Raw genomic sequence first — 27,695 nt, forward strand, 5'->3', positions numbered from 1 at the left:
ATCTCTCTCGGACCTGGCAAATATGTCTCAGTCTTTGTGGTTGACATAGAAACACGCTAGCATTCCTTACCTAGGCCCTGTCGCTCTCACAGTCCAGTGGGCAAGCACAGCCGATCCTTTTGTCAACAGATATGAAGAGATAAGACACAGTACGAAGACCGTGAGCGGTGCGCCCTCTCTCCCTTTGTGTGGAGACTGCAAGCCCCTATCGCGCAGCCAGGCAGACAGTTCCGCGAGACGCACGGTGCATCCGCTCGGTTGCCGATTGACGTCACTGTGGTGTCACATGAATGAGCTGGGACCAATCGGTGAGGCGCAGCCTTAGTGCCTGGTTTCTTCACGAAGATAGAGGAAAAGAGAAAAGGGAACCGTGCCAATGGGCTGTTGAAGAACAGAAAACACGAAGCGACTTCTCTTGGACTTTTACCCTTTTAATGTTCCATATTTCTGGATTATAATATCACGGACTGGAGATAAAGGCAACGCGATGGCCCAATCGTACTGAGTAGCTCGCGTCGGGGGGGAGCGGAGCGCGGAGAGGAAGAGACATTTCTGGGGAAATTGTCTGAAGATATAGGACGGCAGTTACCCTAAATCCCCCCACACAGTTTCCAGTCCCGGAATCCTGCTCTGCATGACGCTAATGGCTTTCTCAATATATAACCCCCGGTCACATTTTTAATCATAGCCTACCATGTTCTAGGTCGCGCCGTGGTCTATTTTAGGTTCGCACTCGTTGTGGTTCTTTTTCTTTCTTTTAATCGAAATCACAATACATCTGTTTTTGATATATATGTCCAGTGGCAGCGTTCGTCTCGCTGCGGGTATACATATAAGTATGGATTTCAACAGTTGCGGAGGGGGCAGCGAGCTGCACAACAATCACTACCACCACACAGAGGAGAGCAAACCTTTACTGGGGGAGATGTCTACGCCGACGCCGCCGGAGGGGAACAATAATAATAAGATGGGCGCCGGGCCGTATCGGAGGACCCTGATCCCCTCCAGCACCGGGATGCGATACAAGCTGCTCCAGGAGGGAGATGCCCAGGTCTGTGTGGTCAAACACCCTCGCACCTTCCTCAGCAAGCTCCTCACTTCTAAATTCTTACGTCGATGGGAGCCGCACCACCTCACACTGACGGACTGCAGCCTCGCCTCGGCCACGGTAAGCTCCCCCACTCTGCGGTTTACGTTAGCTGCCGAGCCATGTTGAAATATGAATCATATCGCAAAAGGTATTGTGCGTTATGTGCTTTAGCTTGTTATCTGGTTGACATTTGTCATATTTCGTACGGGGCGCAGTATGTCATCGTGTCATTTCGACCGCTTAGTAGGCTATCAGAAATAAAAGCTTTTCATTCTTTTGTTTTCAATTCAGACATCTGTGTCTTGCCGTTGTTTTCCTTTGTAATTACACCTACACACAGCTGACGGAAGACGCCGTTTGCTTTATTACGTTTCAATAGCTAGAATTCAACGAAACATGTTGATGTTAAAATGACGCTGCGACGAAGGTAGTCTACAAAGAATATCGGGATATAGGCTAGGCCCATCTCCAACAGGCTTTTGCGGGCACGATCGTTCTCAACAGAGGAAACCAATTTGAGTCGTCCGTTGGATCAGAATTGTTTTGTGTGCTGTGAAGGAAGACATATTCTACATGGGGTTGATGTGGTATTGACCAGGCCTGGTGTCGATTTAACGACATGGTCCTAAATGACAGACAGTAATTTCTACTGTCAAGAGCCCTCCATTCATCACAGATTGCCAAACACCCAGCAATACCAGCCCATAACCAGGAGCACCAGAAATATACCATGTTACACAAAATGATAAGTGCAACTCTGTACATTATTACCAATGATGTACAGTGGGGTGCTAAAATATGGGCACCCCTGGTTTAAATGGGTGTTACAATGAATCTGTACATGATCGGAAGCAGGATAGATTTTTATTGTCATTTTTTACTGTTTATAAATGATAAAAAAGGAAAAGGGCCCTCTGCAAAAATTTGGGAACGCTTTTGAATTATTCTGTGTTTAAAAAAAAAAAACATGATTACTAAGGCCCAGACCTAGGTGATTTACTCATTAGGGCTTCAATGAGTCAGGTGAGTATAATTTCAAGGGCTGAACCTTTTATTCTGAACTAACTCCATGCCTTCGAAAATATCCAACTGCCGTGGCTATTCTGTCTGGTGTTAACTACCAGGAGTTCCTCAGTTGTCCAAGGATTTCTGATTGAGAATCGTTAACTTTCACCAAGAAGAAGAAGGCTACAAGAAACTCTGTCAATGTTTCAAACTAGCTATTTCCACTGTCAGAAACATTATTAGAAAATGGAAGATAAATGGAACAGTTGAAGTCAAGGAAAGGTTTGGAAGTCCTCAGATATAATGGCCTGAGATCTAGTGAGAAATGCTCAGAAGAACCCACACATCACTGCAAAAAAGACTACACGGGTCTAGCTGTTCGCAGGATAACAGTACATCATACTTTAAACAACAAAGACCTACATGGCAGAGTTACCAGAATAAACCACTTCAAAAACAAAATTAACTATCTGAAGTATTCAAAATAAAACAGTGAGAAGCCTGAGGCCTTTTGGAACAATGTGCTTTGGACTGACAAACCATAATTGAACTTTTTGGCCAAAGAAGGTATGTTTGGCGAAAAAAGGGTGAAACCTTTGTAGAAAAGAACATCTTGCCAACTGTTATGCATGGAGGTGGTCCATTATGCTTTGGGGTTGGGTGGGAGCTGGGGCAACAGATAATATTGTGCGAGTAGAAGGAAGAATAGATACCACGAAATATAAAAAAATTCTGAAGGCTAATATTCGAAGACATTGAAGTTGAAGAGAGGTTGGGTATTCCAGCAAGACCATGATCCTAATCATTCCTCAAAACCAACCATGAAGTACCTCCAGGAAAGACGGTTGAAGGTTTTGGAATGGCCACCACAGTCCCCAGACTTGAATATTATTGAAAATCTGGGGAGAGAACTGAAACATGCCATACATGCAAGGAGGCCGAATAATATCTCTGAGGTAGAGGTGCTCTGCCAGGAAGAATTGAGGAAAAATCCAGAAACGAGATTTAAAAGACTCTTAGCTGGCTACAGGAAGCGTTTACAAACTGCTATAGTTGCCCGAGGAGGAGTTACAAAGTACTAACTGACAGGGCTCCCAAACCTTTGCACAGGGCTTTTTTCCTTTTTCACTATTTTGAAACTGTAAAAATAAAAAGTAACCTAATTTGAAGAAATGTGTCATATTTAACATTGTACCATTTAGAGGTCAGGTTTGCTTCTGTTCACTTGGATATTAATTGTAAAAGGCTTTTTGACCAGGGTTGCACACATTTTTGCACAAAACTACTGTAAATAAGATGCCCAAATGTCACACCAGTTACCATATTACATTTTTAAAGCTTGAATTATAATGCTTCACAGTTCATTTCTTTTCAACTGCACATGACTTGACGGAAATGACTTCAGTTACACTGCAAACTGAACTTCTGTAAACCACTATTTCGGTATTGGTTCTGGGAAGTCCCTTTAAATAGCTAAGAAGAGATAAAATCCTATTCATCAGACTTATTTTTTATATTTGCTCCCAACTATTTAATCTAGTTATTTTAGTAAAGGGAAAGGTGTACCATCTGTTACCAGCCAGTTGTCTTTGTTTCCTCTTTTTATCCATGCCACCTGTGTAGTCTGTAGACTATAATGGTCACAGAATTCACAACATCTGCAGTCTTTGTGCATGCTGAGACCTACAGGAGCAACATCCCCCCCATTTTAATTTCACCCACACTGCTACTTCAATCACCGCGATTACATTACATTGGTTAGGTTTCTACAATTACATTTCCATCAAGCACAGTCACCTCCGTGGGTAACAGTGAAAGGGCTTGCTGTCATGTTTGATTGTAGCACTTTACCCAATGTAGAGATTGAGCGTTATACCCCTTTTCAATCAGTGGCACGGCCAGGAATTCAGTTTGGGGGCTTTCAAATTCCAAATTGAACGGATAAACTTCAAACCAAATGCAACTGCAGAGTTGCATCAACGTTGCAGCTGAGGGAGGGAGGGAGTGAGGGGGGGGGTTTAAAGATGGACTTTTGCGGTGATTTTTATCCTTTCAAGCTCTCGACAGAACACCTTGCAAAATACTTAAAACATGAAAGCGGTCATAAAATCATAACATAATAGGAGGGTTAATGGTGGGAATGGATGCTCCTGTTTTTGCACTCAGTTTCAGCATAATTTACATGCATCTCCGGGATATTATTTTTCATAGTCCCCTTTCCCAGTGTATTTGCTACTATAAATTCTACCGGTTAGTCACTGCTATATAGTGCGCTCTTTCGTGTTCTGTGTGTGACCACAAGGAAGCCCAGGGAGGCACAAGCCACTGGGCTGACATCACTTCCTGAGCAATAAGGAAGAGGTGTTTTCGGCCGCAGGAGGTCAGTGCATCACAACATGAGATGTGGATGGAGAAGTGGCCCAAATGTTCACAGTATGTCTGTGCTTGATTCCAGGGGGTCTTCAGTGTCAGGTCTGGCTGAAACACTGCCTCTTGCTGCAGACGGGTGGGGGTGTGTGACTGTCCATACTGTCACCTGGGAAGAGGGGTCTTAGTCAGCTTACTCCCGATTGCACTGCATTGTACTGGTTCATCTGCTGTATCAGGTGCCTGCAGTCTTGTCGTTTGTTTTTGTTTTGTATTTTTGTTAATTTATTTTTGACAGATTTTGTTTTACATTACATACAAATGGCTGCGTTTATATAGCGCCTTAATCCGAAGCGCTTTGCAACTATGATAGGCCAGCTCATAAGGAGCTATTTGGGGGTTAGGTGTCTTGCTCAGGGACACTTCCACACACACAGGGCGGGGGATCGAACCAGCAACCTTCCAACTGCTAGACTGCCCCTACATCCTGAGCTAATGTTGGCCCCGTACAATTAGGTGCACTATCCTGCCTGAGCTCAGATCGATTCAGACAGTGAAAAAGGGTAATGGTTTCACAGAGTCTTCACACACTTAGTCTCCAGCGGCAATATTCAGTCAATGCTCTTCACGTGTGCTGCAGCTGGTTCACGCAAGCTTGCACACATACACCCACACACTCACATACTCATACTCACAAACGTTCACACACTCACGCATACACATGCACAAATGTGACATTTCACAGCAACAGCAGCTAATATGCGAGAGTGCGCAATGTGCACGTACACGTGTGTGTGTCGTTTTGGCCCAATTTTGTGAATATTGACATTGCTAATGGCAGTTAGTCACGCTGGTGGGGTGTACTGTAAAGGGGGAAGAAACAGAACCCTGCTGTTGGGCCCTTAAGCAAGGCCTTTAACACAAAAACTGCTTAGGTTAAATAATGGATACTTTTTTTTTTTTAACTGCCGCTGGGTGGACTGTCCCAGCACTGTAACTCAGGCTGGTGGGGTGTACTGTCCCAGCACTGTAACTCAGGCTGGTGGGTGTACTGTCCCAGCACTGTAACTCAGGCTGGTGGGGTGTACTGTCCCAGCACTGTAACTCAGGCTGGTGGGGTGTACTGTCCCAGCACTGTAACTCAGGCTGGTGGGTGTACTACCCCCGTGTGTTTACTTGTCTGTTGACCATGTTTTGCTTGATGTTACTACTGAAGTAAACTCTGTTCTACCCTCTGAACTGAGAGTTGCTCCAATGGACAGTTGCCCAGACAAATTGCCTTTCCCCAAACCCCCTGGAGTGAAAACATATGATTTGTTGTTGTTTTTCTGAAGTAAGTGAAACAAAAATAAAAAAGGAACCCTGATCTCCTGCATGAGAGACAATTGCAGTGACCACAACACCAAAAGTGCTGGGAGCTGCTGTCTTTAAAAAAATAAAATAATAAATTGCCCTGATTGACTAGCAAAGATGTAGGCATGAGATTACAACACAAGATTACCCTTTGTCTGCCCCCAGGGTGCTATTGAGGGCAAAAATATAGCGAACCACTGCACCAAGGACTGAGCAGTAGACTAGCTGAATGGTGCCATTAGTGAAGTAGAGGTAGAAACATAACCCAGCTTCTCACTTTATTTACCCAGAGTGTAAGTGCTGCAGAATAAGGTCCCCTCAGACCACATTGCAAACAGCAGTCTTGTACTCAAGTCAGGAATGGGGCCACATATCACAGCTCCCACTCTCAAGAATAAAATCTGAGATTACATAAACAGGTACGGAGGGTACAGAGTCCAAATGGTATCTTTCTTTTGTAATTACTGCATTGGATAGTGCTGTCAGTAAGAGTAGGGTATGTACCTGGAATTGAGTGGGTTTTCTTCACCATAGAGAGTATTCTCCGATCATCCATTACAGTGGTCTTCCTTGATGTACCGGGTCCTTTGACATAATTGAGTTCACCAGTTGTTTATTCTTGTTAATAATGAACCAACCTGTTGACTTAGGCTTGGATTTTTGCAATGTTCCAGATTGATTGATTTTCATTTCTGAGGCTTATGGCGGCCAGCTTAATTTGCATCGACACTGCTGTCTCCTTCATGTCACACCCCAACAACAATCTCCAAAGGTATTTATCCTTTCAAGTGCTGGAGTACAGAACCAAAATAACAAAAAAATCACTGTCACTGTCCAATGAAGTGCTCGCTGTGCATATAGCCCTAGATTGCACAACACGGGTCCAACTGGACCAGGGGGAGTTTTTTTGAAATAAAACAATTTTATCATTCAATATGCTCGGGCATGCTCAATTTATTATTATTGTATGGTATACATTTGATTATTTGTCATTAAAATTTTCATGTTTTAAGTTTTAGAAGTGATTATGTTTGTATTATTACCCCTAGAACGCACAACATAGGTCCAAATTGAATTTACTGCATTTCTGTTATGCATTCTACAGATAAAATGGTGTAAACGCCTAAGGGAAGAACTGGCTTGGTAAATGACAAGCAGGCAGACCACTTTTCCTCCTAGATTTTAGGCTTGCTGGTGGTAGGCCTGTGTGGTGCTGATGTTCCATCTCCTCAGACAGAACCCCCCTGCAAACGCAAACCGTTTTACTCAGTTGGCACAGACATTTTGTGAACATTGATAAAACGCTCTACGTCACTGACGCAGATGAGGGAAGATGCCATTGAAAATGTTTCATTGTGATGTAACACTTTTCATTTTATACTTCAATGTTATTATTCAGTCCATGTCCATGTCGTGGCCAAGTCCAAGTCAGGAGTCATGACTCCAGTCGGGTTTCTCAAGTCCAGTCCAGTTGTAAAGGTCCAAGTCCTGTATTGCAACATGGGTAAAACTGGCGAATTAATCGGGCCATTTAAAAACGCTGCCGCAAATAAAATATAGCCAGGGCTTATAAAAGAATCAGCAAAAAGATCTATTGCATGCATGCTGAACAGTTGTGAACTTGTGATACAAATTCTCAATTTACTGTAACATCAATATAGCTGAAATTGCCGTTTGCAATGATGTTTATTTTCACCTGGACAGCAGGCTACTGGACAATTTTTCCTAAATGGTGTGATTTGTTTTATTTAGCATTTGTCATTTTGAAGCAAAGCTCCTCAGCTGGTTAAATTGGATATTTTAGATTGGAGTTTGAATTACGGTTTGAAGAAACAAGAGAAAGTGGGGGAGGAGATCAAATAATTGCTCAATGTCAATATACATGCTCAATATAAAGTTATCACTTTTTATTATTTGAGAACATATTGGAAAAGCTGTTCGAATTCTTTTCAACTTTTCTAATTCAAATTGACTTCCCATCTGTACAAAGAGGCTGTAGATAGGCTAGGCTCACTCCATGACCACCTTCTGTAGCTAACTGTCAAGCGCGGTGGTTATTTACTGGCTGAAAGTGTTACCTTTCACCCCGGTTATCACACTCGCATTCAGAAAGAGTAGGCCAACCGAACCCATTGTGTTGGGCCTAAATATACACCCTCATATATTAATAAATAACTGACTCTCTCCCCCGGGGCACTCAACTGCAGTTGTTGTCTGAAAGAAATATGCCACCCTCTCTAAAGTAGCTAACGGGATTGCAGATGCAGGTCACTCTCAACACTGAATGAATGTGTTTGAGTTTATCACGCAGTCAAATTCTGTATTTCTCTGTTTCTGCACATGTACATCTGTATGATGTAGAGCCTGCTGGGTGTTTGGAGTGAGGATGACCTATGAGGTTTGAAAAATGACAGTTTTATATGAATGATTTTATGCACGATAAAAGAAAATGATCATTGTTAGTTTATCTATAACAGCGTTTCAGGCCGTGAAGGAACCACATGCCCTCACTTGATGTAACACTCAACTTTTTACTAGCTGTTACGCAAATAGCTGCATTAGACTGTAACCTGAGAGTCATCCAGTATAAATGTTTTCATTTTGCCCTTGCTTTTGTTTACAGAATTAAGATATAAATTGCTCTGTGGTGAGGTACACTTTGATGAGGTAAACTGCTCTGTGGTGAAGGTGCTCTCTGATGTGCTCTCTCTGATTTTCTGGGTTCAGATGCTGGATCCAACCCACATTCCCTCCCTTACCCAGTGAAGTGTGGAATCTGTGATATTGGCATAATACCACACTGAATACGTTCTCCATTCAAGAGGGAAGCTGGCCTGATAGTGTTTGTATTTAAGAGTGGGTTGTTAGAGGTGTCCGTATTAACTTGGGAGTGTTGCAGGATCTGTGCAGTGGTCTCTCTCAGTCCTGTGTAACTAGGATGACCAGGCGTCCTGTTTTTCCCCAGACTGCCCCATATTTTCAGCCCCTTTTCTTGCATCCGACTTATTCGGATACATTTTCCGGCCCTCTAGGGAATCACTTATGGTCTCACGATGGTCACACGATGGTCACACTATGGTCACAATGGTCATACTACGGTCACACTATGTCTAACCCTCTGCTCCTTCCCAAAAACATTTTCATTGCATCTTCATTGCTTTGTTTCTATGGCAACTGAAGATTATGGAGAGGGGAACTTTACTCCACGCCACAGAAGAAAAAAAACAAATATGTGACACTGACCAAGGTTACCACAGAAACTGTGCTGGATGTTGTTTCTATGACAACATGTTAGCGGTTTGAATCCTCTTAAACACCATCTTGTATTCAGTTAATAATATTGCCATCTTTTTTGTTGGCAAGGTGAAGGACAGGTACAGATGTGTACAGCATCCTGTAGTGTGTGTGTGTGTGTGTTTGCGCGTGCGCGTGCGTGTATGTGTGCGTGCGTGTGTGTGTGTGTCATAAAAAGAAATAAAAGGAAAATCCAACGTCATATAATCTAATGATTCCAACATTCAGAGGATAAACATTTTTTAAATGAATGTTCTTCATGTATGACAGCAATGAAAGGGGTTCTGTAACAGAGGGAGAGTAGTCCTAGCGGGTTTGGTGGGTGTGGACCGCTGCCCGTTTGCTAGCCTGTGTGTGACCTACAGTAACCCAGTCCAGGTGAAATCGATTTCTCTGATTGGCGAGTTCAGACTGACTGATTTCATCCCAGCCCTGCATTGCTGTCATAGTGACATTAATGTGGAGAAATGAGGGCTGGAGCTTCAGCCCTCACAGATGAGGAAGTGGAGGGTGTGGATGATCCACTCGGCCCAAACCAGGCTTCGTTGTTGACGCCCATTTCCTGGCCTTGTTGTGAGACGCTGATCAGTAGAGCCACTGCAGTTGGCTCCAGTATACTGTAGGTGCAGCCGCCTCAATGTTAGTCAATGGTAACAATACAGTAAAAATGCTAAGTCAATATTTTTTCCCCACAGGGAAATATAATCACAATCTGTTTTGTCTGCCTATCCCTATCCCTGTCCCTCAAAGTACAGTACAGCACGGTGGCACAGCGGGTAGCACTGTTGCCTCTCAGCCAGAAGGTCCTGGGTTCCAGCCCCGCCCAGGCCTTTGTGTTTGCATGTTCTCCCCGTGTCTGCGTGGGTTTTCCTCCCACAGTTCCAAAGACATGCAGCTTAGGGACTACAGATGAAAATGAGCTCATTAGGCAACTCTGGCGCATTTACATTGATGTGGAAACTGAAAATGTTGACTCATGTGCACCGCTTCTGGTAAAATAAATAAATACGGGAACACTCTGTGGAGGAACCAGGGACGGTTTTGCGTCACCGCCGGGTCAGTCTCCGTCCCGCGCTGGGAGGAGCCGAACTGGGCAGACCCACTGCGCATTCTCTGGCTCCGGAGTGTAGGACGTGGCGGCACGGTTCCCGAAACCTCCACACCAGGCCGCGGCACGTCAGGGGGTGACCTCACAGGCACGTGGCGCAGTCTGTGGGATGATCTCACAGGTCTTTGGGCTCTCTCCTCTCCCAGCCTTTAGGGTACATGGAGACACCCCTGTCCTACAGCAGTATAGAGGACCTGCAGCTGCTGTCCTGGGACAACGCCCCCAAATACTGCCTCCAGCTCAGCTTCCCCGGGGGAACCATCCTGCTGCAGGTAGACGACCCGCCCAGCCTCACCCCCTCACACGACCACCCCCGTTTGTGTTCATCCCCCTCTCTCTCTCTCTATCCTTCTCTCTCCCTCTCTTTCTACACCCCTCTCTTCTCACCTCCACACAACTACCCCTGTTTGTGTTCATCCCCCTCTCTCTCTCTATCCATCTCTCTCCCTCTCTCTACACCCCTCTCTTCTCACCCCCGCACAGCTACCCCTGTTTGTGTTCATCCCCCTCTCTCCCTCTCTGTCTATCCTCCTCTCTCTCTCACTCTCTCTCTCTCTTGAGATTATTTGTGATTTGTGTGTATACTTTTTCTTATTGTTAAGGAAAGTTAAAAGTCTTTCTTTCTCTGTTTTTCTTTCTCTTTCTCTCTCAGGCAGCGAACAGTTATGTGCGGGACCAGTGGTTTCACTCTCTGCAGTGGAAGGTATGACCGTCTCAGTTCAGTCTTGTGTGTGTGTGTGTGTGTGTGTGTGTGTGTGTGTTTGTGTATATCTGCCTGTGCATGCGCATGTGTGTGTGTGTGTGTGTAAGAGCAACTGTTGGGTACAGAGAGATGCTGTGTGTCAACTCAAACAACAACAACACTGGACCAGTTTACATTTAGAGGGGAACCCAGCATATCTTCCCTCTGCTGATGACTCAGTGTCTCATTCTGGTCTTAATAATACTGCAATTGCAACTGTCATTTACACAGTTAAAGTAAGATTACAGGTCCAAATCTCTGAATCTGGTTCCCAAACTCTAAGTCACCTCACTGTTTGCGCCACGGTCAAGAACACATCACAGAATCTCTATCTCACATTCTAAACGGCTGCCATGCATACATGGGAATGTACATAGCAAGGCACGATAGAATCGTGGAACTGTTAGTAAAGGATCTCTTACCATCATACCCATCTACAGTGGGAATGTACAAGCATTCCCGTGTCACTTCAACCATGTTCAACCTTAATACTGATATATTTCACAATGTGTCTGCGAATGCTCCAGATGTTGTTGTTGATGAGGAAAGCAGAGAGGTGTCCATTTTTGCGGGTGGTTGTACGTGTGATTTTAGCCTAGATGAGGCCTTCCTCACGATGGCCCTGAAGTATCGGTGTCAGCCGTAGAACAACTTGGCTGCAAGTGTAAACTTTTACTTTTCATATTTGGCAGCCTTGGCAATGTCCACAGACTGGTGGTAAGGGGGCTGCAGGAATGCCAAAATTGCGAGCAAAGCAGCTCATGAGATACTGCTCCATATCAGCAACAATAGGTAGCCATATTTTCTGCAGAAAAAGCTGTATAAGTACCGGAAGGTTCTGACCAAGCCGAGCCGGTGGGAGGTGGTGCTGAAGGAGATTCGGGCGCTGGTGGAGCTGGCCCTCACCTCGCCTCTGCAGGACGACTCCATCCACCAGGCCCCCCTGCACATCATCTCCACCCTGCTGGCTGAGGTAAGGGGTGGGGTCATATGGGTGGGGTCATGGTTCTACGCTGCTGGCTGAGGTAAGGGGTGGGGTCACATGGGTGGGGTCACACGTGTGGGGTCACATGGGTGGGGTCATGGCTCCACCCTGCTGGCTGAGGTAAGAGGTGGGGTCACACGTGTGGGGTCACATGGGTGGGGTCACGGCTCCACCCTGCAGTCAGCTGGCAAATCACTTGGCAGCTCAATCAAAAACCATTTTGTTTCTCTGCAGAACACCAACCTGAGCCCCCAGGAACATGAGAACATCATCGTGGTGAGTGTGTGTGTGTGTGTCACCTGTGTGAATATTCAAAGGGCCCCATAATCTCTCCTGTAGTGCTGTGCTGTAGCACTGACTCTCTGTCTGTCTAACTGCGTGTTTGTCCTTCTGTCTGTCTCAGGCCATCGCCCCTCTGCTGGAGAACAACCCCCCACCACCTGACCTGTGTGAATTCTTCTGCAAGGTAACCATGGAGACAGGCTGCCCACGCACAGGGGCTGCACTGGTAAAGGAGGCAGCTGTTGTAGTATAGCAGTAGTTTCTTATGTTGGTAGATATTATTGTCATAGTAACATGAAGGAAGTTGTATTGTGCTAGTGGAAGCCATAGCATTATGAAGTAGTTGTAGTATTATTGCGGTAGTACCATTGATATGGTGGTAACAGCAGTGTTGCGGTAAGTGGTTCTAACCCTCTGATGTCTTTCTGTCCGTTTGTCTACAGCACTGTCGCGAGCGTCCGCGGTCTATGGTCGTGATCGAAGTGTTCACACCTGTGGTCCAGAGAATCCTCAAACACAACATGGTTAGTGTTCAGTGTTTAAACACAGTGTTCCTGTGGTCAGTGTTGAACCTGCTGTGGAGTGCTACATCTTAAATGTTAGTCCCCATTGACGTGCAGTCCCACTGAATATTCAGTGTTGGTGACTCTGTGCTGCGACCCTGCCAGGATTTTGGGAAGTGCCCCCGACTGCGTCTCTTCACTCAAGAGTACATCCTGGCCCTCAACGAGCTCAACGCTGGCATGGAAGTGGTCAAAAAATTCATACAAAGGTGACAAAAGCGCAGGTTTTTACCCTGCACGATATGAGGAAAATATGCAATAAAGTTGAATATTGTGATGACCATACGACTCGCGATAAATAAACAAATATTGAAGTGTGCACAGCTCTAATACCTTTCTGCTTCAGGTACACTGCTAACATAGACTCAAGACAATGGCCAGTGATTTAAAAACCCCCATTATTTTCAACATGCTTTTATTGAACAAATTGCCCTTGAACAGCCAATCAATTTAACAGAACATTAATTTATTAATTTATATAGATGCTATTCATCGCAGTTTGAGCAGTCTTTTGCAATGTGTTTATCTTGCATCGATGATGATAAATATATGATATAGTGCAACCCTACATTATACACACGCACACACACGCACGCACACACACTCTCACACACACACACTCACACACACTCTCACACACACACACACACACACACACACACAAACACACAAACACACAAACACACACACAGTGAGACTGTGCAATAACCAGAGTGTTTGTTTCAGCATGCACGGTCTGACTGGGCAGTGCCCCCACCCCCGTGTTCTCCCTAACCTGGTGGCTGTGTGCCTGGCTGCCATCTACTCCTGCTACGAGGAATTCATCAACAGGCGAGTCTCTCAACACCTGCACCAGAGACAAAGTCTGCCTCAGGCATTAGGACTGTGTGGATCACAAGGCTGTCCCCTACGCAACCATTACATCATATTTCCATGATATGGGACCCAGAACCTACCCATGAGGAACTATTTTCATTCTTTCCATGAGGATGCTTCCTTAGAGAATGCTCCCCTGCCAAAATCTCTATCCGGTACAGATTCAGACATGCTTTAGTGACATGAAAACAAAAACCAGTAAATATTGTGTATGTGTGACACATACCTGTCATAACATATAAATGTATATTTACAGAGGGAAGAAATACATTCACATGGTGAAATGGTGAAAATGTGTGAAATGTGTATCAACCTATTTGTTAGTTTCCTTAGATGGACAGGTGAGACGTGGTGTTTGCCGGTGTGTGTTACTCCCTTTAAGTATAAAAAGCAGTTATAGTAAAATATTACTATGAGTGTATACGTTTAAACTATCCCAGAGACTATTCAGCACTAACAGCACATTTATTATACATTATTCGATATTAGAATTGATCCAGCTAAAATGGCCACTTCAGGCACAGATCCTCTTCCTCTAAGCCAGGGGTGCAAAACTCCGGTCCTGGAGGGCCGTTCTGCGAGCTTGTTTTTGTTCCAACCAATTATCTTAATTTATTTTTCTGACTGCTCTAGAAATTATTCTGGTTCACTCCTGTACTTAAGTAAAATCTTTAGGGAACACTTGCAATCTGCAGCTGGTGCATATACAAATGTCTGATCAACACGTTATTTATCTAATTAAACAATTAAGAGTGAAAGTACACTGCCTGAAGCGGATGGGCCCTTGCTGTGCACTCCTGCTCTCAGCCCAAGTAGATGATTTAGTCATTGTTATTAGTGCCTCTGATGTCATTTCCCCCTCCACAGCCGGGACAACTCCCCCAGTCTGAAGGAGATCCGGAACGGCTGTCAGCAGCAGAGCGACAGGAGGCCCACCCTACCCCTGCGCTTGCTCCGCCCGGGCACGCCCACGCCCCCGACCACGCCCTCGCCCCCCGGGCAGTCCCCGCTGCCCCTCTCCCCGCCCCCGGCCTCGGTGGTGAACTCCAGCGAGGTCCTGGTGGAACTGGAGCGGAACAACAACGTGGCCAACAGCCGGCTGAAGGGCCCGGCGGGGGGCCACAGCGAGCCCAACCTCATCGACTGCCTGCTGGGGAGCCCCGCCCTCAGCGCCCTGACCATCCAGCTGCCGGCCCAGGCCAACCGCGTGCTGCGCTGCTTCGCCCTCATCCTCAAGATGCTGTGAGCGCCCCCTTCTGGTCCCTCTGTGGCCCCCCTCCCTCTCCTTTCCCCCCTTTCCGCCTCTACCCCCCTCTCTCTATGATTCACTTCATTGGCATGGTAGGTGCACACTCATTTTGTCAAAGCATATAATCCGTATAGGTACAATAGGTAACATTTTTGTGGTAAAACATTGTTACAAGACCATTGTAAATCCCTTCCTATCATTGAAGCAGGCTCACTGACATGTTGACGCACAGACACTCTGTACAGCTGTACAAGAATTCGAGCTCATTGGTTGAAAATTGGTTCTAATTGCCACAGCAAATGGCGTTTCAACGTCAGCACGTTCACAGAGAAGGGGGAGGGATAAACAGTGTTGTGGTTTGAGGGTGTTTGTTGCTGAAATTCCTCTCTTGACAGTTAGAGTCCAGAATTACCTATAGTACATTTAACAAATGAAAAGAGGGGGAAAAAGTACATACTTTCATAAAAAGAGCAAAGGGTCATTTGTAAAACTGGGTCTTCTGCAGTCGGAAAGGCAGCCTGTCTTCTTCTGAATCGGAGCAGGTCTCGTTTATTTTAGATACGTGCAGGGCTGTACGTATCATCCTAAGAACAGAGTGAGCACAGCCTGTCCCATATGAGCAGTGAGTTGTGCCAGTGTCGACCTCTGCCAATGGCAGTGACGTGGTCACCGAGTGTGCTTTTTAAAAATGTATGTTAACAAAACAAAACTCCGCAACACTGCACGGCTTGCTAGTTGGAAACCTTATTCATTGTAGCCGTCTGTCCTTTTTCAAGTCATTTAAAATTTCACATTTTCAGCTTTCTGTGTCCCATTCTATCGTGTCCCCGAAAAGGGACATTATTTCGTTTTAAGATGTGTCATTATTTATGATTGCGTTGCATTGTAATTCAGTGTTGTGATGTTATTATGCTGTTCTAAGGTTGCTTGTTTTTAGCGTGTGCTAGGGTTGTTGGCTGCAGTGACAGCTGTCTCAGGGGAGTCATCTTCCAAGGCTTCATAATGATTGTTTTCACTCCGGTTAAATTTATTTCACCTTGCTTGTCAATTAAGAATGGGCGCTGGTCTAATTCTGCCCTGAATGTATTGTTAGTTGTAATTTGAACTTGTAGGTTTTTTTTAATAACCGGATGTAGTTGTTTTTTTTTTTTTGGTGTTTATCCCATTTGGGGGAAAAAATAGCATCTGTGAGCAGATGATTCATATTTGATTTCAACATTTTCACTGTACCATTACAGGCAGTTAATCTCGGCTTTTCTTTATGAAAATGTAACCCTTTCAGATTATTATTTAACTGTTTAAAAGTAGTCAGTGTAGGGTGTGCTGTGTTTGAGTCAGTGTCCTTTGTTCCTTGCTCGGTGTTCATTATGTGTTGACATTGGACCCTTATTTAAATATAATGTTTTATTTTTGTCATGTTTACTGCCGGGGCCTGATTCTGACTCCTCCAGCAAATCTGATGCATGACCACAGAACCATGTCGACTGTATCCCTCTTTGTTCAACTATCTCTCTTTCTCCCTCTGCTCCTCCCCCTCCTCTCGATTTGTCCTAGCTGTTCTCTGTGTCAGTAAACACAGTTAATGTAGAGGATAATGTTGTTCACCTGATAGAGATGATTTATTCTTTATGTACAATGCCTTGCCCAGTACCGATAGGAGTAGGGTGTGGGTATACAGCAAATGACCTGAAAACACAGGCCATGTACTATGCAGTTCAAGGCACTAACACGTTGTTACTTGACTCTTTCTCACTCATGAAGAATATGACATTTAGTTTATTGTGTTGGCTGCTCCTGTTACATTGGGGCTATTTAAAACTTGTTTATTTTATTTATTTTTTAAACACAATGCAGCAGCCTGTACTAATGTAGTCCTGTTTCCTGGAGTCATTAAGTAATATATCTCTCTTTCAACTTCTATTTCTCCATCCTGCCTCCTCTCCAGGTCTGACTATGATGACTGGAGACCTGCTCTGGCCAGCCTGTTGCAGCCTATTCCCTTCCCAAAAGAGTGAGTCACCTATTCTCCTCAATATGCCTCTCTTCCTCTTCCCTCCTGTTTTCTCTCCTCTCCCAATGTGTCCTCCCCCAAAATGTCCTCTGTTTTACCCTCAACTCTTGAGGACTGGGCACAGCCAGTAGGCGTGTGGTTATAATTCCATTATTAATCAGGAGTAATCATGACAGGACCAGAACCAATCGGATGAGACCTGGGTAAATTAAGTTTAAGAGAGTGTTCGTGAGGAGGGGAAGGGGGAGTGAGAAGCATTTGAGATGGGGCGAGTTGCTTGTGAAAGGGGGTGTTTGTACAGTAAGCAGCAGGTGTGAGCGGGGATGGGCATTGCTCAGAGGCAGATGTAATTGGCTCATTACGGCTGTTGTTAACAGAATGTAGCTCATCTGGTGCTCACCTGCGCAGCAGGCTCGTCTGAGTTTTCAGGTCTCACTGGAAAGAGAAACAACATGAAAATTCTGCCCCGAGGGGATCACACCCCTGCTCCCTGCTTCCTTTCCGGCAGAACAACAATGCTTTAGGGCCCAGAATAATAAACTGTGCGTTACTCATAATCCTCTTCTTTCAACAGGGCTCTCGCGCACGCCAAATTCACAAAGTAAGTGCATTTCCCGTCGTGTGCGTTTCGTTGTCTTTGTGTGATTAGACGGACAGAATTAAACTGCATGAGAAGCCTGTGACTCAGCCATGTAATACTCCCTCACTGTCTGTCTGTCTGTCTGTCTGTCTGTTTGCAGAGAGCTGAAGTATGTTATTCAGAGGTTTGCAGAAGACCCCAGGCAGGAGGTGAGTGACTGTGAGACGTGAGTGTGTTTACGCGGTGCGAGTGTGTGTGTGTGTGTGTGTGTGTGTGTGTGTGTGTGTGTGTGTCTGACACAGGTGTGTGTGTTTGGCAGGTACACTCGTGTCTCCTCAGCGTGCGTTCGGGGAAGGACGGCTGGTTCCAGCTGTACAGCCCGGGGGGTGTAGCCTGTGATGATGATGGAGAGCTCTTCGCCAGTATGGTATGTATACACAGACCCCCCCCCTCTCTCCTCTCCCATTGCTGCACCCCCCCCTACCCAACTCATTCTGCAGTCATACCCAGACATCTACCCGGACATCTACCCAGCATACAGAGTCTTACCCACTTTTCCCAAACATCTGTCTTTTTATAAATCCTCACAGGTTCACTCTGCTTGTGCAGCTCTTGATCACTGTTGATCAGTGCTGGCTTTTCCATCTCTACTGTATGTTCCAGCCATTGGCCTATACACCCAACCCTGTCCCCCACCATATATGTGCCCACCCCCTGCATATGTGCCCACTCCCTCCCTGCATACGTGCCCACCACTTGCCTATATACTCACCCTCCACTTAAATTCCTACTCTTGCCTGTGTGCCAGTCTAACCTGGTTTCTCACCCTCTCTGCAGGTGCACATTCTGATGGGCTCCTGCTACAAGACCAAGAAGTTCCTGCTGTCTCTGGCAGAAAACAAGCTGGGACCCTGCATGCTGCTAGCTCTGAGGGCAAACCAGACCATGGTGGAGGTGTGTGTATGTGTGTGTGCTTGTTCTTATGGTTTATGGGGCCAATTCACCAGATTATATACCGACAACATGAGGACATTATGAGAACAAGGCTGGCTATCATGACACAATACATTTTTTTAGTGGTGTGTGTATATCTTGTGTGTTTGTGCGTGCGTGTATCTTGTGTGTGTGTGCGCCTGTGTGATTATGTGTGTGTGCATCTCATGTGTGTGGTCTGTGCTGCAGATCCTGTGTCTGATGCTGGAGTATAACATCATAGAGAATAAGGACACCCAGCTGCAGATCATCTCCACGCTGGAGAGCACACAGGTGGGCCGGACCCTGTATGAGCAGCTCTGTGAGCGGCAGAGAGAGCTGCGGGAACTGGTGAGAGTACTGCCCAACCACACAAACTCACAACTGCCCAACCACACAACCTCACAACCGCCCAACCACACCCCTGCACAACCTCACAACTGCCCAACTACACAACCTCACAACAGCCCAACTACACAACCACACAACTGCCCAACTACACAACCTCACAACTGCCCAACCACACCCCTGCACAACCTCACAACTGCCCAACCACACAACCTCACAACTGCCCAACCTCACAACTGCCCAACTACACAACCGCCCAACTACACAACCATGCCCCTGCACAACCTCAGAACTGCCCAACTACACAACCTCACCCCTGCACAACCTAACAACTGCCCAACTACACAACCTCACCCCTGCACAACCTCACAACTGCCCAACTACACAACCACACCCCTGTACAACTACACAACCTCACAACTGCCCAACTACACAACCACACCCCTGCACAACTACACAACCTCACAACCGCCCAACTACACAACCACACCCCTGCACAACCTCACAACTGCCCAACTACACAACCACACCCCTGCACAACCTCACAACTGCCCAACTACACAACCACACCCCCGCACAACCTCACAACTGCCCAACTACACAACCTCACCCCTGCACAACCTCACAACTGCCCAACTACACAACCACACCCCTGCACAACCTCACAACTGCCCAACTACACAACCACACCCCCGCACAACCTCACAACTGCCCAACTACACAACCTCACCCCTGCACAACCTCACATCTGCCAAACTACACAACCACACCCCTGAACAACCTCACAACTGCCCAACTACACAACCACACCCCTGCACAACCTCACAACTGCCCAACTACACAACCTCACCCCTGCACAACCTCACAACTGCCCAACTACACAACCACACCCCCGCACAACCTCACAACTGCCCAACTACACAACCACACCCCTGCACAACCTCACATCTGCCAAACTACACAACCGTACATCTGCATAACTACCTAACTACACAACTGCACATCTATGCAATCGCACACCTACACAACCGCACACCTACACAACTGTACAGTACCTCTACATAACCGTGCAGTGCCACAAACACATAACTGCTCTACGGAACCATTAACACAACCACATAACTGTATGACATCTGTATACACAGACACAGCAACTCTATAAACTGCACAACACAGTACCCCTATAAAACCACACAGTACCTCAACACAACCATATAAGACATTGTTATGTAGTGGCACAGTATAACTACACAGCAAATGCATTGAAACCCTAAGTGTTTATCATTTCATTTGATACACTCCTGTATTTTCCCACTTTACACACTACTGCCACCTGCTGGTGGAATAGAAAGGTGTTTGATTTTCTCTCTTACTGTTTTTCTCAATCCCAACCCCCCACCCCCCCACCCCCCCCTCTCAGCAAAGGAAAGGTGGACCTACTCGACTTACACTGCCCTCAAAGTCTACAGTGAGTATCTGAGGCTGACCACTGCTTTGTGTTTCTTAGCACTCCTGGGTCTTGCCATGTTTTTCAAAACTAATTTCACATTTTTTCAATATGTATTGGGTATTGATTAGATTATATTTGTAATAGGGGCGACATTGGCTCAGGTGGTAAGAGCAGTCACCTGGCAGTCGGAGGGTTGCCGGTTCGATCCCACCCTGGGTGTGTCGAAGTGTCCCTGAGCAAGACACCTAACCCCCAAATGCTCCTGACGAGCTGGTTGGTGCCTTGCATGGCAGCCAATCGCCGTTGGTCTGTGAGTGTGTGTATGAATGGGTGAATGAGAAGCATCAGTTCTAAAGGCGTTATATAAATGCCAGCCATTTACCATTTAATACATTCATTGTTCATTTTCAACTATAATGTTAGGGTACTTTTATAGTAAACGGAACTTGCTGAGTGTATTTTGCATGTTGGACCTTATTCAAATATGGAATTCACTGCAATATATGTGTGTTCAAATAGCCTGGAACAAATTATAGCTCTCTTTTTGATACAAATATTGTTAATTGCCCTGAAAATGTTTATTTTAAGACCCAAATACTTATAGTGCATTTATATAATTTATTTGTACCTCAAAATAATTTGCAATCCCCTGAAATCATCTATTCATCTATTTTTACACACCCATTGATTTGATTTCTTCTTGTTGCCAGGGCCCATGTAAAGCAGTACTCCTCCAGTATGTGGTATTAACAGTCATTTTCATTGAGTAACGGTGTTTGTCTGTTGTTTCTCCCTCCAGGACGCCGACCTGGCTCGGCTGCTGAGCTCCGGTTCCTTCGGGAACCTGGAGAACCTCAGCCTGGCCTTCACCAACGTCACCAGTGCCTGCGCCGAACAGCTCATCAAACTGCCCTCCCTCAAACAGCTCAACCTGTGGTCCACCCAGGTGAGTCTGCCCACGTTAGCGCACGGGGGCTTAGGGTCAGCTACAGCGGGTTAGCTGGAGGATAATCCACAGGTTTACACCAAGCACTTCTTTTGTGAAGCATTTCCTGGTCATGCTGACTCACGAGCACCACTGCGGTTGGTCCCAGTATAGTTACAGACCCGCTTTTAATGTTAAGTCAATGGTACAATTGCGGTCAAAATAGGAACTCGAAAAAAAATTTCCCCACAAGAAAATGGACTGGAAATGTGTGTTTTTTTTCTTCATCTAATGTCTCCCCATGACATGGAGGATTTGCCGCTCCTGCTGTAATGCAGTTGTGTGGTCCGGAGGTTTAAACCTGTGGTTTCAACTCCAGCTAAGGCATCCTGCAATTGACCCTTAGAGACCAAGTCGCTGTTTTTAATTAACCTGCCAGTCAAATGAAGTGTGATGTACAGCTAAAATTGAACGCTTTCTTCTGCTCTCTCTCTTCCTCCCCCTCTCACCGTGCCACTCATGTCTTTCTCGTCCCCTTCCTCTTCTTCAGTTTGGTGATGCAGGGCTTCGGCTGTTGTCAGAGCACTTGGCGTGTCTGCAGGTGCTGAACCTGTGCGAGACGCCTGTCACAGACGCAGGCCTGATGGCACTCAGCTGTAAGAGCTCCTCAACACTCCTTACACAACACTGCTCCTCAACACTCCTTACGCAACACTGCTCCTCAACACTCCTTACACAACACTGCTCCTCAACACATCTAATGCAGCACTGCTCCTCAACACTCCTTACACAACACTGCTCCTCAACACTCCTTACGCAACACTGCTCCTCAACACTCCTTACACAACACTGCTCCTCAACACATCTAATGCAGCACTGCTCCTCAACACTCCTTACACAACACTGCTCCTCAACACTCCTTACGCAACACTGCTCCTCAACACTCCTTACACAACACTGCTCCTCAACACTCCTTACACAACACTGCTCCTCAACACTCCTTACACAACACTGCTCCTCAACACTCCTTACGCAACACTGCTCCTCAACACTCCTTACACAACACTGCTCCTCAACACTCCTTATGCAGCTCTGCTCCTCAACACTCCTTACACAACACTGCTCCTCAACACTCCTTACACAACACTGCTCCTCAACACTCCTTATGCAGCTCTGCTCCTCAACACTCCTTACACAACTCTGCTCCTCAACACTCCTTATACAACACTGCTCCTCAACACTCCTTACACAACTCTGCTCCTCAACACTCCTTACGCAACACTGCTCCTCAACACTCCTTACACAACTCTGCTCCTCAACACTCCTTACACAACTCTGCTCCTCAACACTCCTTACACAACTCTGCTCCTCAACACTCCTTATGCAACTCTGCTCCTCAACACTCCTTATACAGCACTGCTCCTCAACACTCCTTATACAACACTGCTCCTCAACACTCCTTATGCAACTCTGCTCCTCAACACTCCTTACACAACACTGCTCCTCAACACTCCTTATACAACACTGCTCCTCAACACTCCTTACACAACACTGCTCCTCAACACTCCTTACACAACTCTGCTCCTCAACACTCCTTATGCAGCTCTGCTCCTCAACACTCCTTACACAACACTGCTCCTCAACACTCCTTATACAGCACTGCTCCTCAACACATCTAATGCAGCACTGCTCCTCAACACTCCTTATGCAACACTGCTCCTCAACACTGCTTACACAACACTGCTCCTCAACACTCCTTACACAACACTGCTCCTCAACACTCCTTACACAGCACTGCTCCTCAACACGTCTAATGCAACACTGCTCCTCAACACGTCTAATGCAACACTGCTCCTCAACACGTCTAATGCAACACTGCTCCTCAACACGTCTAATGCAACACTGCTCCTCAACACGTCTAATGCAACACTGCTCCTCAACACGTCTAATGCAACACTGCTCCTCAACACTCCTTACACAACACTGCTCCTCAATACTCCTTATACAACACTGCTCCTCAACACTCCTTACACAACACTGCTCCTCAACACGTCTAACGCAACTCTGCTCCTTAACACTCCTTACACAACTCTGCTCCTCAACACTCCTTACACAACACTGCTCCTCAACACTCCTCATACAACACTGCTCCTCAACACTCCTTATACAACACTGCTCCTCAACACTCCTTACACAACACTGCTCCTCAACACTCCTCATACAACACTGCTCCTCAACACTCCTTATACAACACTGCTCCTCAACACTCCTTATGCAACACTGCTCCTCAACACTCCTTATACAACACTGCTCCTCAACACTCCTTATACAACACTGCTCCTCAACACTCCTCATACAACACTGCTCCTCAACACTCCTTATACAACACTGCTCCTCAACACTCCTTATACAACACTGCTCCTCAACACGTCTAACGCAACTCTGCTCCTCAACACGTCTAACGCAACACTGCTCCTCAACACTCCTTATACAACACTGCTCCTCAACACTCCTTATGCAACACTGCTCCTCAACACTCCTTATACAACTCTGCTCCTCAACACGTCTAACGCAACACTGCTCCTCAACACTCCTTATACAACACTGCTCCTCAACACTCCTTATACAACACTGCTCCTCAACACATCTAATGCAGCACTGCTCCTTAACACGTCTAATCCAACTCTGCTCCTCAACACGTCTAATGCAGCACTGCTCCTCAACACTCCTTATACAACACTGCTCCTCAACACTCCTTATGCAACTCTGCTCCTCAACACGTCTAACGCAACTCTGCTCCTCAACACGTCTAACACAACACTGCTCCTCAACACTCCTTATACAACACTGCTCCTCAACACTCCTTATGCAACACTGCTCCTCAGCACATCTAATGCAACACTGCTCCTCAACATACAGTGCCCTCCACAATGGTTGGGAAAAAGACCAATCATTGATTTATTTTTAACAAAGTGCATTTTTATACATCTATTTTGGTTTCACTGTGTAGAAATTACAGCAGTGTTTATACATAGTCCCCATTTCAGGGCATGAAAGTAGTCATGTTGAGCATTTTGTTGCATATCCTTTGCATGCCTTGACTTCTTGAGGTCAGCACCAGAGTCTGGGTCCAAGATATCAAATGAGCCTCAGACCACCGTGCTGCTGCCAGATATGCAGTAGATACGAACAGTAATAGTTTCTCCTGAATATTTCTTCCATTGAGTTCAACAGGAGAATTATTATTTTCATATCTACTGCATATCTTTCAGTAGCATGGTGGTTTGAGGCTCATTTGATACCTTGGACTCCCGCCCCCCAATTCCTATAGAGATCCAATGAAATGCAATGAGTTCTAATATTGCATTTGAAAATAAGATATCCAGACTCTGATGATGTTGATGGGTGAATGAATGATGGGCCTTTGTCACAAACTTTATGAAGGGCACTATAACTTAAACTGAACACTCCTTACACTGCTCCTCAACATCACTTACAATAAACTTACACACAACACTGCTACTGATGCCTCTATTTGTACAACACTCCTCATAAACTCCACCTGCAACACAACACAGCTTACACATGCAATAGCACCTGGGTGTAGTTAATCGGGCTTTGTGTGTGTGGGTGTGCGTGTGCGTGGGCAGTTTAGTAACAGTGTGTCTCTTACAGCGATGAAGAGCCTGTGCAGTCTGAACATGAACAGCACCAAACTCTCGGCCGACACCTACGAGGACCTCAAGGTGGATCTCCCTACACCTTTTTCCTTGTCACTCAACCCTCCCCCTGTCACTCAACCCTCCCCCTGTCTATCAACTCCTCGCCCAGTGAGACTATCGCTCAAAACCCTCACAGTGCCCTCTGTCTAATCCCCCCTCTTTCTCTCGTTCTCTCCCCTTACAGGCAAAGCTGCCCAATCTAAAGGAAGTGGACATCCGCTACACAGAGGCCTGGTGATCACAATCATGCATCATCCCCGGAACCTTCTTTCTAGTGATATCATACAGCTCATGTTTTAGTGCTGGGACCCCAAATGAAAGGGGCACCCACGTTGAGGTTTTTCAGTTATTGCGGCTTCATGGACCTCTGGAGCCAATGCTTTTCTCAGGCTCCAAAAATATGTCCCATATAAGACAACATTATAGCGTCATCACAACAAGAGGATCTGCCGTCTTGTGAAATCATCAAAACCAAGGACCTACTCTCTTAGCGACATTGCCAAACTGCAAGGATCTGCTTGCTGGTGGCATCAGAAAAACAAGATAAACTACCTTCTACCGATTTCATCATCACAAGCAGTTTGACTTTATAATGGTTTAGAATTTTCAGAAAAAGAGGACCTACTTTGTAATGATATCATCAAGCCAAGACTAGCTACTTTTTGTGACATCGTCAAACGCTCAGCATTTCCCTCCTTTATGTTCTGTGGTGAATATAATCAAAATGTCTCCTCTCCTCTCTCCTGTGGGTCCTCCAGTCAGCAATCACTTCACCCTCAGAACACTGGGAGGTCTGCATCCTCCTAATCAGTTTAAACATTGGTTGAAATGAGACTTCAGTTGTGCCACGCTGATAAGCACTGGATTAGGGTGTTTTTGTCAGGCGAGAATTTGGCCGCCCTGCCCAGGATGCCACTGTCTGATGTCATGGCTCACAATTTCCCTGTCGTGTCCAGGCAGGGGTTCATTTCTGCCTTAGACCTCTGACAGAGGATGAGGAGTTATTGAAAGATGGTGCCTACCCCCTACCCCGCCCCTTTTAACCAATTTATATTGACTTGAATTAACATACTTTTTCCAGACATCTCTGTGTTTATATATAGATTATGTAGTCTCTTTACGGATTTGTCTTTATTTGAAAGCAGGCGTTCTGCTTCGCAGTCAGGAGATTGAGAGGAAAGACGTCTCTTTCCCTTGTTTGTTTAACTCAGTTTATTAATCTTTAATGTACATAAATCTGTGTATAGCTCCCATATTTAATTGAAATGCTGTGTAGGAGGTGGTCTGGAACTGGCCCGTATTTATGAATTACTCCTCCATTTCCACTGTTCTCTCCTCTCTCTCCCAACTCTCTCTCTTATCAACTCTCTGACCCTCTCTGTGGTTATATTCGGTGGTCATTTTGCCCTTAAGCACCGCAGAGCTGTATCCCTTCTTATTGGTCATTTCATTTCGTCTCTCCTGTCTGATTGGTCACTTTTCAGTGTCTCTTCTCTCTCACCGGCCAATTCGTCTTGTGATTGGCCGAACAGAGATTTACAGGTAAATCAGAGGTCTGCGAACGTAACACAGAGCACATCTGCTCGTTTGCCTATTTCTGTCATGACCAATCAATGTTTTCTATCTATATTGTATACAGTTTTTATATATACATTGGTAATGTGTATATAAATGTATAGGCATAAATGTATATAATTTCCTTCTTTTTCCATGGGAGACAGTTGTTGCCTCCATATTCTGTATGTATGTATGTACAGTATGTATGTATGTATGTATGTGCATATGTGAGTGCATGCAAGTGTATGCAGTGTGTATGTGTATGTGTTTTTCACAAGTGCACTGTAATTTGAACTGTTACTGTCTGTCATCGGTTATCTTTTAAACTTTGTGTTTTATTTTTTTTTATATATGTTTCAGTCAGATTGCTTGTGTTTTCATGTACACCCGCTTGTGTTTTTTGTAATTACACATTTAATTTTATTTGCATTTTTAGGGGTGTGCCGTAAGAAAGGAGCTGTGATCACGAGGTAGAACGGGCGTGGGGTGTGTGCGCGCACGGTCAGCTCTGAGCGTGTGGACACATTCAGGTGTGCTGCACACACACACTCCTGTGCTATACTGTTTTGTAGAGTGACTGATTTCTTGAAGCCACGCAGTACTTCTGTTAGAAGCTTCTTCTTTTCCTTTTTTTAAAGTGAGGATATCCCCAATACCCACAGACATCTGACAGGGAGCGTTAAGCATCTTAACCAATCGTTTTTTTTTTACTGTGTGAGAAGGGAAGGGGCAGTGTAACAGCAAAGGAAATGACATTTGATGGTCTAAAAAGCCGTGCTTTCTTTGGTGTCTGCTGACTGTGTCCTATGGAGCTAACACCATAGGCCCTCCCCTCACCCTCTGTCCTGTTCATCTGGGTTAAAAGCCAGACTTTTTCTTTTTTCTATTTTTTCTTATATCTGATATCAGAAGGGTCAGTCAGTGGGCAGCTGTGTCTGAAACCGCAGGCTAATTCCAGAGCCAAGATGGCGCCCGCACGACTCCCGCTGCCCTTCTACCAACACAGAAGACTGAGTACGACTGTAAAACTGAATCGGCAGTAAAACTGTGGAAAAGACTACGATGTGAATCCTTTTAAATGAAATAAACGATCTGTGGAAGTTTGTGGAGTGTGTCCTGCTGATTTCCTGTCTCTCCTCCACCCCACCAAAGATCATGGAAGTACTAATATATTGTGCTAGCCATTGGCATGAACTACAACAACATTGTGAAGTCA

General features: G+C 45.6%; 1 protein-coding gene across 1 annotated transcript; it reads left to right on the top strand.

Annotated features, from left to right (window-relative positions):
* Nucleotides 1-318: 318 nt before the first annotated feature.
* On the top strand, nt 319-27,583 carry LOC133111615 (C-Maf-inducing protein-like). The gene is made up of 21 exons (XM_061222099.1): nt 319-1,168; nt 10,364-10,489; nt 10,870-10,920; nt 11,771-11,932; nt 12,179-12,220; nt 12,348-12,410; nt 12,670-12,750; nt 12,895-12,998; nt 13,516-13,620; nt 14,533-14,907; nt 16,860-16,925; nt 17,500-17,526; nt 17,666-17,714; nt 17,825-17,932; nt 18,343-18,459; nt 18,688-18,828; nt 20,246-20,293; nt 21,075-21,221; nt 21,751-21,856; nt 24,876-24,946; nt 25,107-27,583. Exons 1-21 carry the CDS (start codon nt 794-796, stop codon nt 25,158-25,160), a joined length of 2,418 nt encoding a protein of 805 aa, XP_061078083.1. The 5' UTR covers nt 319-793; the 3' UTR covers nt 25,161-27,583.
* Nucleotides 27,584-27,695: the final 112 nt, after the last annotated feature.

The sequence above is a fragment of the Conger conger genome, chromosome 15, assembly GCF_963514075.1.
Source record: "Conger conger chromosome 15, fConCon1.1, whole genome shotgun sequence".
Classification (NCBI taxonomy): domain Eukaryota; kingdom Metazoa; phylum Chordata; class Actinopteri; order Anguilliformes; family Congridae; genus Conger; species Conger conger.

Bases quoted from the DNA above. Each gene is read 5' to 3' on its own strand.
- LOC133111615 (XM_061222099.1), top strand. From the start codon at position 794: ATGTCCAGTGGCAGCGTTCGTCTCGCTGCGGGTATACATATAAGTATG. The intron at 16,926-17,499 runs GTGAGTCACCTA...TTCTTTCAACAG, and splicing joins CCTATTCCCTTCCCAAAAGA to GGCTCTCGCGCACGCCAAAT. The intron at 21,857-24,875 runs GTAAGAGCTCCT...TGTCTCTTACAG, and splicing joins AGGCCTGATGGCACTCAGCT to CGATGAAGAGCCTGTGCAGT.